The sequence below is a fragment of the Podarcis liolepis genome (genome assembly GCF_965112155.1).
Source record: "Podarcis liolepis genome assembly, chromosome: 3".
Classification (NCBI taxonomy): Eukaryota; Metazoa; Chordata; class Lepidosauria; order Squamata; family Lacertidae; genus Podarcis; species Podarcis liolepis.
In genome coordinates this window covers 35202817-35217872 of record NC_139557.1, presented here as the reverse complement: position 1 = coordinate 35217872, position 15056 = coordinate 35202817, and the positions used below count along the sequence as shown (strand labels likewise).

At 41.5% G+C, this 15056-nt stretch overlaps 1 protein-coding gene across 16 annotated transcripts in view; it reads left to right on the top strand.

Moving 5' to 3' along the window:
- Positions 1 to 15056, top strand: part of LOC310703246 (dystonin-like) — a 303015-nt gene that overhangs the window by 116044 nt on the left and 171915 nt on the right. For 15 of the 16 annotated variants that reach the window (XM_083495364.1, XM_083495375.1, XM_083495358.1 and 12 more), the window contains one exon: positions 1559 to 1725. In XM_083495364.1, coding sequence (XP_083351490.1) covers positions 1559 to 1725 — 167 coding nt within the window. Of the gene's footprint in view, positions 1 to 1558; positions 1726 to 9854; positions 9952 to 15056 lie in introns of those variants that run through there. The other variant, XM_083495362.1, reaches the window with a different exon arrangement.

Below are 15056 nucleotides of genomic sequence, written 5' to 3'. Positions count from 1 at the left end.
ATGGGAAACAGAATCTGAAGTGCTTGTTTCCGATATACACAGTTGTTGAAACTGTGGGCTAAAGGTCTAGAGTCCACTTGGAGTCTCCTGTGCTGTAAAAATTACTCTGCACTTCCTTCCATGCTTGAAATAGTCCATAACATTTTAAGTGGGGTGCAGGGGGGGGGAGCATAATTTAAAGAAAATTAAGAAAAATTAACAGAAGAAAATTTAGGGTGGTTCTCCTCCCCACCAAAATGCACACCTGGCCCTTCTGGTTGACACCAGCATTTTAATAAACTCTCCCAAATAACATGGCGCATGTTTTATTTGCTGTGTATGATGGGTCTGGATATTTTGTCATGCATAGAAACTGAGACGACTAGGAAAGATACTTGGCATAATTGCCCTTAAATGTACCAGAACAAAGTAGCTTCTTAAGGGAGAGAGATCATGTCGACACGCCTCTAATTTGGGGAGTTGGGATTGATGTTTCAGTTTCCAGTGGTTCACGTGGCTGACAGGGCCAGGCATGAGACCAGCATAGGCCTTGCAGTCTGCATAGCTGTCTTCCTTTGAATGGGGCCTTGCTAGGAGTGTGAAAAACTGGCTTCCAGACCTACAGCCAGGTCCAAATGAGCTGTTCCTGACAGTTCTTCTGTGTACTGTGCACTTCAAAATACAATTTGTGAGGGGAAGCAGGGAGTGGGAGAAGGCATTTCTCACGAACAAGCAGCCACCTAATTCAACTTTTCTATGCATTTGTAAAGTCAACGCATCAAAGAGAAGGTGCTTATGCTACCCCCCCCACCTGTTGGCCTTCCACTTACTGAAATACTTTGATGTGCTTTCATTTTCAAACAAGCAATCCCCACGTGCATTATGTGCACTCAGCTGTGCATCTGAGTATCACTGGTTCCAGAGTTCCAGCCATCTAGAAATTAATGGGATTTTCCCAGCTGCCCTTTGAAGGTTCAGTGAAAACCTTGATGGTGGCACTGGCCGATTCTAGTTTCTTAAACAGAAGACTTAAAGAAAATTGCTACCTAAGCTTGATCAGCCATTTCCTTTTTACTTATTGATAAGGCTGTCCCTATTTCTACTCCCATTGCCTCATACAGGATCCCTTGCTGAGTGCGTCCCTTGTTATCTTCTTCAGTTGGCCATCCATTGTTTGCTATTATGCTCTGTTTCGTTTCTCTTCATTGCCCTCTTTTAAATTTAGGATCCTTGGAGAAGGATTTTATTGTGCCCCCCACCACTCTGTAATGTCCTGTACTTCCTGTGTGGAGGCGTCAGACTCGGTTCTGTGCACTCGTGATGGGAGAGGCCACCCAGGGACATGCTTGAATTAGTGGAGCTGGGATTCATGCCAAGTTATCCGTGCCACTTTGGGACTTTGCCCAAAAGAGCCAGGGCTGTGATTGAGCTCCCTACCCCCCACCCCACCCCATAATAATGATGGACCATAATGAGATGGGGTGGGGGAGGGTTTGAGGCGCTACTGATATTTGATGGCATTCTTAATAGTGATCTTAATTTATTTTAATTTGGCTGTTTTTATTTTATTTTGATACAGATTTCTGACATCCATGTTACTGGAGAGTCAGAGGACATGTCTGCTAAAGAGAGATTGCTCCTGTGGACACAGCAGACAACTGAGGGTTATGCTGGTATTCGTTGTGAAAATTTCACTACCTGCTGGCGAGATGGGAAATTATTTAATGCCATCATTCATAAATACAGGTAAGCACACACTTGTTTAGATGTTGTAAAGAGTGCTTATGGAAATAACCTGAGTAAAAAATAAGACCGTATGTATCAAAGGCCCTATCTCTTACAATATGTGTCCTGCTGCTTTCTGTTGGTTGGAATACTACAGTTTTTTGACTGCTTGCTTCACAGCTGATTGGACAATGCTGTTCCTTCTAAACCAGGGATGGTCAGCTTCTTAAGCATTGGAGGAGGCGTACCTTAGGCTCAGACTGCCTGGGAAATCAGACTTCCTGGGCCTTGATATAGTTGTCCAAACTGCTGACAAAAAGAGCACTCATGTAGCTTTATAATAGCCAAGGAATAGATACAGTGGTACCTCACAAGACGAATGCCTCGCAAGACGGAAAACTCGCAAAACGAAAGGGTTTTTGGTTTTTTGAGTTGCTTCGCAAGACGATTTTCCCTATGGGCTTGCTTCGCAAGACGGAAACGTCTTGCAAGTTTGTTTCCTTTTTCTTAAAACCGTTAATACAGTTGCGACTTGACTTCGAGGAGCAACTCATAGCACGCGGTGTGGTAGCCTTTTTTGAGGTTTTTGAAGACTTTGCTGATTTTTGAAGCTTTTCCAAAACTTTTCTGACACCGTGCTTCGCAAGACGAAAAAAACCGCAAGACGAAAAAACTCGCGGAACGAATTAATTTCATCTTGCGAGGCACCACTGTAGATACAAGATTTTGTTTCTGTAGGGACTGCAGGAAAACAACAACATAATATGGCATTGGGCACAGAAGTTTATTTCTCAAAAAACTCAGTTTTTACTTTTAAAACTTTCTGCCTGTTGAAGATATGCTTGAAAATGCTTGTTAAATATCTGCGGAAATCTTGGAATCCAGAAAACAGACTGAGAGTATGGTCCATAGTTGGGTACAATGGGGCATATGTGCATTGGAAAGTTCCTTGCCGCTCCTGATCTAGTAAAGCCAAGGCAAATTATGTGAAATGAAAAATCAATCATGAAGAGAAATTATGCAATATGCTTTCTCTGATCAGCGATTTTGTTTTTCTCAGCACAGAATTTGGGTTGCCTAGATGCGCTCTCTCTTTCTATATATATGAGAGAGACAGGAATAACACAGCTTATGGGAAAAGAACATTCCCTTGCAGCGCTGAACTTAGTTGCTGTTTCCTCATCCGATGACAGGATCTAACAGAGATCGTGTTCCCACAAGAGAGAAATTTTAAGATACCGGTAGCCTGCCCAGCATGAGGAACTGAATGAGTATGTGCTTTATGTTGCTATCATGTGTAGAAGGAGCAGGATAGGTTAAAGGTCTCAGCTTGTGTGGATGCCTATGTTACTTCCTGTCTGCCTCTTGTAAACACGGCAGTGGAACATAGTGGTTTGGAGAACTGCAAGACTTCCATACTCTGCTGCTCCAGAAACAGGACAATTATAGATGGATTTGAACGATAGAATATGAAAAACAGCTACATATGGGTTACATAAGTATTAAATGAAAGATACGTTGGACCCAGCAATGTTGGAACTGGGTTGCCAACAATGGGAAGTCACCACAAGGAAAACAGTTGAGGTTGCTTGGGGATGTTTATGCATACAGTGGTACCTCAGGTTAAGTACTTAATTCGTTCCGGAGGACCGTTCTTAACCTGGAACTGTTCTTAACCTGAAGCACCACTTTAGCTAATGGGGCCTGCCGCTGCACCGCTGGAGCACGATGTCTGTTCTCATCCTGAAGCAAAGTTCTTAACCCGAGGTACTATTTCTGGGTTAGCGGAGTCTGTAACCTGAAGCGTATGTAACCTGAAGCGTATGTAACCCGAGGCACCACTGTACTAGTATTCCAGTGTCTGTGTGGAGTTGTCCTGATCTTGCAAGATCTTTTGAGGTATGTAGCAGCCAATCAGAAATGGTGTTAGAACAGGGGTAGGCAGTCTAAGGCCCGTGGGCTGGATGCAGCCCAATCACCTTCTCAATCCGGCTCACGGATGGCCCGGGAATCAGCATGTTTTTACATGAGTAGAATGTGTGCTTTTATTTAAAATGCATCTCTGGGTTATTTGTGGGGCATAGGAATTGGTTCATTATTTTTTTCAAAATATAGTCCAGCACACCATATGGTCTGAGGGACGGTGGACCGGCCCACGGCTGAAAAAGGTTGCTGATCCCTGTGTTAGAACCAGGGGAGTGAAGCAGGGAGAGTGATTGTACAATAAACTCTAGCTATACTTTGAGAGACTGAGAGAGGTGTCTTACCCTGTGTAACATGTGATGAACTACAAGTCCCCGAGTTCTGTAGTTCTTGGCTGGTTTTCCTTCTTCAAAGGAGCTACAAGATGTGGCAGCCAACTGGAACAAGTGTCATAGTAATTAGGGGCATTGAGGTCTGTCTCTGGGATAGTGGGACACAGTGGTGCTGTTAGAATTTGCAGCCCTAGAATATCCATGTGTAAATGTGTTAGGCCTCTGGTTCCCAGAGTCCAACAGACAATAGGCTCCAGAGACAGATCTTTCAGCCCCTCCTTGTTTTCATGTATAATGCATTACTTAGCCTTTTTAGCGTGTTGGGGAGGAAGCTGCATGTAATAGACAGCAGCATTCCAAGTCAGTGAATCAGGGAGGTTTGCTTTGGGAGTGGAATTCGAAAAAGTAGTGTGAGAATGAGCGAAAAGGACAAAGACAGAGAGGCTTCTCAGTTGTTTATAGACCTACAAGTGTTTTTTGTTGTTGTTGTTTTTGTTGTTCGCATGTTATAAGGATTATTGACTAATAAAATAATGGCTCTTTATTGTGTAATTCTTCAACAACATTGTACAACAAGAATTGTGTCTGCCTGTTCCATGTGTCTGAAGTAGAATATCTTTTTGGGGTCTTCATGACACATGCTTCTCAAGAAGATCTGGGAGAGTGTTTGTTTTTTGTTGCTTTCTTTCCACTAACTGCACATATGAATAAATAATCTGTACTTGCTTTCTAAGTGCTGTCTCCCTCTTGTGTTAGCTCATGCTCATTTCACCACCCCAGGTAACTGAGCAGTTGCCTTGTGATGGAGATTCACATGGATCTCAAACAGCCATGCCTATAACCTACATTAAGGCAGGGCAAACACATCAGAAGCTGAGTGAGAAGGTCACAGTGAGAGACATAAACCAGCAGAGAGAGGGAAGAGATGGGGAGAGGCAAGGCTAAGGAGGGCACAACGCAAGCAAATGCATATTTAGACTGCATTTAAATTGTGCGTGGGCACTAAGGAGTCCTTGGGCAGCAGAGGTCAAGATGTTTTGTGTACATTGTAAAGGTGCATACGTGAGATGTAACTATAAAAGGGTCCTTTGTCTTGTTCATTCAACATGCATTTCCCCACTTTATTTTCCTACTGCTCACTCATTTCATACAATTTGGTGAATGCCAATAAATTGGATTATCTGGTAGCAGCCAGGAGGACAGAAACTTGGGGAGAAGGTGTGCACAGGAAAATTGCTCCTATAACAGAGACATTAGTGAAGAGCGCACCTGGACTATTGTGTACTGTTCTTGGCACAACATTATAGGAAGGATATTGAAAAGGTTGGGAATTATTACCCAGAAGGGCAAAGAAATGGTAAAGATATTTACTGGCTGCATCTCTGAATGGTTTACGATTACGTTAGAAAGGGAATGTTAAGAGACCAATTCCGGGCCTTTTGAAAGTGCTGGGAAGGCTTCCTTTGACTTGAATGGGCTATTTAAAAGCTTTATCGGTATGGGGAGGTGTGGAACAGTAGCCCTCCCTGCAAAGAATAGGAAGAGAAGCCAACAAAAGGCCACATGCAGAAGCAGAAATTTAACCCTGCAGATGATTTCATGCAGCAGACACAGCCATGTGAGCTCCCAGATGTTTACAAATGTGGCAGAAGAACAGGAAAAGAATTCTAGGTGGGGAAAGTTTTCAAAAGTCTGAACCCTCCTTCAAGGCAAACCAGTCATACGCAGCGGAGCTTTGGTTTAGAACTTCTGTTTCATGCCAGGCTGCAGGACAAATGCTGGCACACGCCGTACCATAGTGATGTTAAAACATGTTGCAGGCGATCAGGATCTAACTTGAGTACATTCCTTGAGGATAGGAGAAGCGGTGATGCCAACATCTGCCGCAACTTGTTGACTGCCTCCAGCTACAAATCAGAAAGAAACAAAACATTACTAAGTGTCAAGCCTTGGGTTGCTATGAGATACGTTTGAAAGGAAGACAAAAGATTTTTTATTTTATTTTTTTGCAATTGCTAGTTTCTGCTTGCCATTTTCTAAAGAATAGCTTACCATTGCCTTATCTTTTGAAGGGAAAATAAAAGCTCTACTAAGAGGGGGAGAAGGAAGGAATGTGGTAAGCCTCATTTTATTGAATAGAGACGTTTTGTGAGGACCCTACATGTCTTGGCTACAATGGAGCCCTCAATACTAAGGATTTTCAGACTGAGAAAGGGAACTAAGCTTCCAGGTTGATTCAAATGTCTTTAATGTACTCTACAGGCATACTTTTTCATAGTGGATCTTAGCACTAAGTCGCTTTATATATTTACACTTAAAGAAATGGAGCATAAGCCAGCAGTCGCTACACGTGTTTAACTTCGGTTGGATCATGCTACATTTCAGAATGCTAAGGTGTCTGCAACTTTATTAATAATTGTGCAGGCCATTTCATTCTAATGTTTCTTAGGCTTAAGCACTAGCAAAATATTATATTAGGGTGGCCTGTGCCATGCCTCTGATTCTTTCAGATCTTATTAAGCTAGGTTCATTTAGTACTTTGAAGAGGGATTAGGGTGCATTGCCTTGCCAAAGTGGCAGCTCTTTCCTTCTGGTGCTGCATTGTGGAATTTTGGGAAGATGCCCACTACCCTTTAGGTGGAGAACATTTGGAGACATCCCCTTTTCTTAAAGCGCAGTAGATGAATAGCTAAAATACCTGTTGGAAGTTGGGTTTTTCCCCATTTTTTTTTATTTTCCAAAATTTTTTTAAACAAACAAATAAACAAGCATAAATCTCAACCATATTTAAACCAAACTTAGTAACATTGTTAAATGACTTCCTCGTATCCCTCTGGTTGAATTTCAGTGGATATCATTCTAACGGTTTTCCAAAACCAATATTCTTATAAAATTAACTTAATCACTTAACATCTTTCTTTCTTTCAAATTCCACACTAAACATATTAATTCATCACATTACCCATTTCAATCCTAAGCCTATCTGTTTTTTGCAAGCATCTCTAATTAATTTAACTTAACATATTTAACTAAATAGTCTTTAAATTTCGTCCATTCTTCCTGGTACTCCTCCCCCTTCTGGTCGCAGACTCTTCCGGTCAGATCGGCCAGCTCCGAAATATCCATCATTTTCATCTGCCAATACCTGTTGGAAGTTATTAATTAATTTTACTTATCCACTAATGTTAATTTATTCATTCATCCCTAGCTGGGGACAAGGCTTAGAAGGAATAAATCCTGGTGGTTACATTCCTTCAGTTCCAGTGTTACTTTAAAAAAAAAAAAGGTCATTTAGCTCTTTGATTACATGACTCCCTTTTTCTTAGCATGGGAAAGTTGTGCTATATTTCCTTTTCAAGGCAGTCATTGCCTAATTGTCCAAGTGGTTTTTTAACTTCACAGTGATAAGATACTGTGCCCATCAGTGCAAAAATTTGGATTTGAAGAGTGCTGAGATTTCTTTACTACCACCTTAAGCAAACTTATTTTGTCACCATCTTCCAACCCTTATGTTGCTGTATGTGTGAACAGTTGGTGAGAGATCTAAACTGGGGGTTAGAATTTTGAGAGCACTTTGTGGATAAAATTTTTCATTATTTATTTACTTACTCTGAGTAAATACACCCTGCCAATCAATCAAATGATTCTCAATGTGAATTACAGTACAAACAGCAGGCTGTAATAATACAAAAACAAACAAAGCCAAAGAGAGCGCACGCAGCAGCAGCAGCAGTCCTTAGTCCTTTGGCCTATATAGCTTTGCTAGAGCATGGTCTTCCTTTGGTTCTGCAGCCCCAGAGCAACAGGCAGGCAGGGAGAAGCTGCTCCTTTCTCTGCCCGATGGATGGGGCCAGGTTGGCCTTGCACTTGCTGCAGTGTTGTTTATACAAGGCATGGGATGCAGCCTCCCAGTGGCCCTTAGTTTCCAAGCAGGTACTAGAAGCTGGAATGTGCTTCCCATTCAACTCTGCTTCCAAGGCAACGTGGATGGATTATATGGATGGAATTCTACATCACGCTCTTCCAGTTATTCTCTCTGAGCAAGCATTTGAGCTTGCCAAATGGAACATTCCCCTCTCTTCTCTCCCCTTGTGTTTTTCTAGGGATTATTCTGCCTCCACCGCGCACGCCCCCGCCAATTTGGGGGGAGAGGAGGGGGAAAGCCCCATTGTTCAAGTGGAAGTCTTTGCACAGGGCTTCTGTTGATGGGGCTCATTAGGTGAATCCTGTACATAATAATATTTTCTAGAGAAAGGATTAGCTGGATCTTTCCCGTTGTGTTTAGTGAATGTGAAGATATGAAGGAGAAAGTCCTTCTGCTAGATCAGGGGCAAGGCTTACCGGGCATAGGCCGGATCACTCCTGCAAAGAACCTCCGTGGGCCAGGCTGGCGCAGCGTGCCGCTGAAAATCGCATCTGTGCATCTGTGGCACTGGAAATCTCTTCTGCGCATGCCCAGACGTCGAAAATCGTGCCTGCGCAAAAGCGATTTCCGGCGCCACAGACTTGCGCAGCTGCGATTTCTGGCACCTGGGCATGTGTAGAAGTGATTTCCAGAGCTCCGGAAGAGAGTCCCCATGCTGTGCCAGTTTAGCTCAGCACGCAGGGACTCACCAAGCAGGCGGCTTGGTTCGGGGGCAGCTCGTGGGCCAGTTAAACAGCTTCTGTGGGCCGCTTCCGGCCCATGGGCTGCAGGTTGGGGACCCCTGTGCTAGATGGAGGAAGAAGCCACCACTGCTGTGAAATAATAGCTAAGAGTGTGAATGAAGGGTCTGAAATTTATTCTGTTCAGATCTTCTTGTTTATCAGTAGGCTAGCTGTTTGCAATATGGCAATAATCAAGCAGGCCTAACTTGCAGTTAATGTTTGAAGGGTTACTGAGGAAATGTAGGCAGTTGGCTTTGAACAATTGAAATGCACTCATATTTCCTCATGAATGAGGTATAGTCACTAATAAGGCTAAAGGTGGGTTGTGTAAGTGAGGTAATATGTCAAAATGCAAAGGTGCACACCAAATTGAGCTAAACTTACATCTAAAGCATTTAATATGTCATCCTGACTTTTGCATAATTTATTTCATTTTAGACTAAATATGGTCTAATGGAATCACAACATTTTCTGTAAGTGAAGCCTCTTCAGTGAGAAGGTGTGACAGGCGTTGTCTAAATCAGAAATCTTTCCATTCCTTCTTCAGTCACGTGCATTATTTTTAATGAGCAGCGCATGTCCTGGCATGGTCTTTGATGGCTTTTAGCAATTCCCTCGTGCAGAGAAATGTATGGCTGTCTCACGCACCTGTCCATTATTATCCTTTATGAGTATGGAGGCTAGGAATTTTTCATATGTGCATGCATTATCTAATTACAGCAATTAAAAAAACAAACAAGATTATACTTGGGTGTTCACTTAATTTTACACTTCCAGCCTTGGCTCCTCTGCTGATAGTAATACTCCCAGAATAGGAGACCTACCGGTACTTTTATGTGGACTAAGAGATATCACCATACCATTTCTTTTTGCTTCAGTCAAAGATTAATCACAGCATTCTAAGCACAGCATTCTAAGCACAGCATTAAACCTGCTTCTCGGGAGATTAAAACTGTTTTGGCTAATTGCCTGTCCCGAAAATGCTTGTGCATATTTACTGCTTAAAGGCAGCTTTTTTTTTTTTAACTGAATAGCATCAGTCATGCATTGTTGCTCATGTTTTTATTGTACCAATTCCTTGGATCTAACTGTTGGCAAGCAAATGTGAGGCCAATTCATATGGCTGTATGAATTGGCCTTTATTTTTGCCTGCTTGGTAGTCATGTCCAAGTGCTGGATAAAGTTATTATGTCATCATAATCACCCTGACCAGGTATCATAATCCTATGGTTACAACTAGAGTTGTATACATTTGGTTTGAAAAATACTGTGGGGCCAGGAAGTGGAGCAGAGTATAACCTAGAGAAGTCTAGCAGTTTGGAGTAGAGAAGATGGAATCGCGAAGGTACGTTGTAGAGCATTTTCTGGGTGAATCTGGCAAGTGATAGGATTGAGTCTGACAGAATCTAGGGCAGGTATGAGGAATATGTGGCCATCCAGTTGTTGTACTCCCAGATCCCATCAGCCCCCGCCAGCATGGCCAGTGTTCAGGAATTATAGGAATATTACCCAACAGCATCTTAAGGGTCACAGGTTCCCCAATTCCAGTCTTGAGTTTACTCACTTTTCAAGAATTCATTAACAGTGACCTGCAGCATCTTAATTTTACTGTTAAGGTGGTTTGTTATGCCCTTTACCCCTCCATTTAAGCAATTAAGACATACTTTGTGGGGTGCAGTGTTTTGAAGTGCTGCTTCTGAATATTCTGGACTATATGCCTGCAAATCTGTGATGGTGAAACTTTAGTTCAGAGCTTTCCAAACTTTTCATGTTGGTGATGCACATTTTAGACATGCATCACTTTGTGACATGGTAATTCAGTTTTACTAGCAAACTGGAGGCTAAACTAACCCCTTATAAGAGATACGGACACACATCGCGTGACATACCTACACACCACAGCCAACACAATAACGTGTTGTGACTCACTGTTTGGAAAGCTCTTCTTTAATGGAAGTTATAAGAAGATAGGAGGAGCCATAGCCGCACCATCCTGCTTCCTAGAGTGGCCAACAAAACACACATGGGAAGGTCAAAGCATAGCTTGAAAACAATAACCTCTGTTGCTCACCAGGAACTGGTTTTCTGTAGCCCACTGCCTAAGAACTTGGGAGTTCCGTATAGCCATCATAGCTAGCATCTCCTTCAAAAACCATCTACGCTTGTGGCCACTACCACCTATTGGCAAATTCAATACATCAGATATGTCTTGTGTGAAGAAATACTTACTTTTTTCCCCCATCCTACAATTGCTGCCCCTAAGTTTCATTTGTTGAAGTGGCAGAACAACTTATTTCTATATGGTTGTATGAATTATCCCCCCCTTTTGGTCTCTGATTGTCACGTCCAAGCATCCACCAAGTGTGAGATGAGGTCATAATCACCCTGCCCAGATACCATAATCCCATAGGCATAACTAGGGTTGTTAACCAAAAAATAGTTTGATACCAGCAGGTGGAACCAGGGCAGAACCTGAAGAAGTTTAGCTGGTTGAGGTAGACACAGATTGGAATTGGTAAGGTAAAATGTACAGCCAAGGGCATTGTCTGGGTGGAATCCTTGTCTGGTTATGAGGTTGATGGTTTTTTCTAGCAGCTAGTACAGGTTACCTGGTAGAAAATAATGGTCAGAGCAATAAAATACCAGCTGGTTTGCAAACACAGTCGCAACCCTAATTTAAACAGGTTGGGTTGCTTGAGAATATTCTGGGGTTATATGCCAGCAAATCTGTGATGGTCAAACTCTGTAAACATCCCCAGCTTTTTTCTGCTGTGGTTGTCCTGTGTTTGCTGTGAATTTGTCCTTAGATTTGTGATCCAGCAGTTAATCTATTGTAATTATCCTTTATTTTTTATGTGAATTTGGGTTTGTATATGCACAGAACATGTACCTTTCTTTCTGAACAACTCCCTCTTACAGTGCTTTATTGTAAGTGGCTTATTAAATTTGAGGGAGTTTAGAAGTAGCACCCAGGTTTGGGAGAAGCTGCACTTCAGGGTGGGGGAATGAAAAACATGAGGATTTCCTAGCCTGGTTTGCACATCATAATAAGGCAAACCACAGTTTACCAGGACTGTACAAAAATAGGTTACTCCTGGAGAAGAACTTGCAGTTGCATTGCGTTTCCTTTTAGCTTGGTGCAGCACAGCAGCTGAGGCATGTTTTCCGATCCCAGACATGAGTTAAGCTTTTCTCTTCCTTAACCACAAGACCAGAAGAAACATGTTATATATTTATAGAAACAGGGCCTTAAGTTTGCTTGCTTATGTGCATAAGAAATTTTGTGCATCCTTTGTACAGCAACCTCTAGCTTGGTTCTGCCGCAAGACCATAGTTTTATTTTATTCTTAGATGTGTTGCAGTTTTTACAGCCTTTCCCCCCTCCTTTGTAGCACATTCTAAGCAAAACCTTGTAAGAACAAAATATATTTAGGGAGCACCACTGATTTGTGCAGCTCTCTTCTCTGGTGTCTGTCTTATAGCTGCATTTTATCCTCTGTTTTTGTGCCTGGATCTTCAATAGCTCATGCATACAAACTTCTGTGCATTGAAATGTTGTTGCCCAGTTTTATTTCCACCCCCTTCTGCTCCATTAGATTCCACTACGGAAGGCCTCCCAAACGTCAGGGGTGGCTTTTTGGAGTGGGGAGAACAAGGGTGATTATGGAAAGCAGCCTAAAAAATCTCGGAGAATATCTGAAAGAGTTTTCTGTGCTGCCCATCATAATTAAGTTAACTAACACATTATCTCCATATTGTTTAGAGGTCTGACAGAAGAGGGGCCTTTTCAGAAGTAAAAAGGAAAAAACACACATCATGTATTTGGAAAGTGAGCGGTTTATTTTGGGTGTGGCACATGTAGTGCTGGGATTTTTTCAAGTGAATTATTCTCTCTCTTTCTGAGTTATTTGTGTGCTTCCTTCAGTGGCAAATACCCAGCTTCTCTGAAATCCCTGCCATAGAATGACTCACAGTGTTATGACTAAAGGCTGGGTCATTTATCCCTTGAGGCACACTGTTGAGTATAATATTCCTATTGTATGCATGATGTCACAATTTGAAAGATTTTAGAATTTGCACAAGGTAGCATTTTTCTGTGAATGTTGAACATGGGGATATATATACATACACATACGTACTCAGGCTTGGTGCACACATAGTGCCAGGGATAGCTTGGTTTCAATCTCTTGTTTAAGAACTATGTTAAAAGCTGGTTGGCAAAACATTTTTGAGAATTGCTTTTTTTAAAACTTTTTTTATTCAAAATTAAAACAAAACATATCATCCTTATTCCCCCCCATTTTTCCTCCCTCCCCGTCCCTCCCCCCACAAAACCCACCCCCCGACTTCCTCAGCTCCAGTCTTTGATTTCTCTAAAAGTGCTGTTTTCTGCATGCTACACAGTTGTATAGATCCTCAAACTATTTAGCTGATTATTATCAATAAAAAGTTTGTGAATGTTTATTCAAAGCCAGCCAAGGAGTCCAGTTCACTTTGCTGCGTCTTCAAATACTTTGTAAGGGTTCCCATTCTTCTTTAAAGTCACAGTTATCATTGTCCCGTAGCTTGTATGTAAGTTTTGCCAGTTCTGCATAGTCCATCCATTTTTCTTGCCATGATTCTTTAGTTGGGGTTTCTTCAGTCTTCCATCCTTGTGCTATTAAAACTCTCGCAGCTGTTGTCGTGTACATGAAGATGTTTTTCAGCTTTTTTGGCAGATCTTTCCCTACAATCCCTAATAAAAATGCTTCAGGTTTTTAAACATTTTTTAGAATTGCTTTAACCAACTTTTACTAAGAGTGGTTACCTTGGTGTATATGCAGTGCTGTACCATGAGTAAGAAATATTAGTTTGAAATCTGTGACAAGCACTTACGGTACCTTTGCAGTTAATAGGATTATTTTGTTTTGAAGAAAATCCAATCTTGCCCCCTCTTGGATGAAAACTTTGTTAGCTGCCCGTTTTCAGCCAGATAATCGTTGCTTCTGTTTTGTTGTTTTTTCTTTTCCCATGAACAGGCAAGGCTTGCATAACAACTTGCCCTTTCTTGTCCTGAAAAGTCAGCAGCTGAACAGGCATCATTTTGTGTTTTTTATCTCACGTTTTGCTATATTACTATCGGCATGTGTGAAATGTCGTGGATTTCAGCAAAATGAAAACAGCAGGCATCTAAATGTTGTTGTTTTTACAATTCACTTAGTATATGCTATGATGTGAAATCCTCCTTAATCTTTCCTCTGCATTACTGTGACATAAAATATCAGTGCTTTCCAAGTTCACTCTTCTAACAATTCTTTGTAGTTCTTTATGTGCATATTAAATCTGTAGAAAATGTTATTGTTTTTCCTTTTCAGTTGAAGGAATTAATTTCACTTTAAATTCAAATGGGTGAGAGGGGTCTGTTGCAATAACTTTAGACTGAAGTCATGGGGAATAGCTTATTGATATTAAAGTCCTGAGTTTTTGTTGCATTTTTTGCTTGAAATCCCTCTTCTGTTTTAAGGAATTGGAATAGGTCTTCTACACAAAGGGAAACTTGCCAAAATGTGAACCCAAAATTGGGGAGCGAAATAAATTCAGGTTTACTCTGTGAATGATTTCAATGGTCCCTAGAATTTGTATCTCATTAATTCTGTCAGCAGGGAAATGAATAAGTCCTTTTGTCCCCTGTTGTTCCCTGAAATTACCACTGGTTACTTACCTCTTTTTATGTTCACTTCTCTTTCTTAACATCAACTCCTTTATTTTGCTGCTTAAAATGTAATTGTATATAATATCATCTACACTGATGCATCTCCTCTTAGGTAATGATTGAACTATGGGTAACATTTTCATTCAGATAGAGTACTGCCATCTACTTCTGCTTTGCAGGGTCTGCTAGGTGCTCACTGGAGACACTATACATCCTTAGGTTTCTCTTAATTTCCTGGCTGCAGCTATGCTACTTATACCAGTGGGGATGTGCTTTGCTGAGTCAGTCTAGCCAGACATCAGTCTTTAAAGAATTTAAAGCCTTATAGTGCTATTGATGGAGTAACTGATTGAGAGGTGGTATTGATGGACCTTGCGAAAATTGAGACCTGCAGACAGTATGTGGACCTCTAGAAAAGATGTTCCTCTAATTGTGAATGTTAAAAAGAGACTGTGTGAAGACCAGACAATGTACGATCTAAGGAATAATTTAACTCTTGGTGCAGCGTTAGACCTCGTGGAAGTAAGGTGCTGGACTAGATGGGTCCTTGGCATGATCCAGCAGCCTTCTCTTCTGTTATTATGAAGGACAATTAGCCCAACCCTTTACAGGATCTCAACGCATTTAACTCCCTTTCATTTCATAAAATATCCCCATGAGATTAGCCCTATCCCTAGCAGAGAGATGAGACTGCACAGTTAGGGTTTAGAAAAGAACTGAAATGACTCTGACCAAGGTATCCACTATTTTTCGCAAAA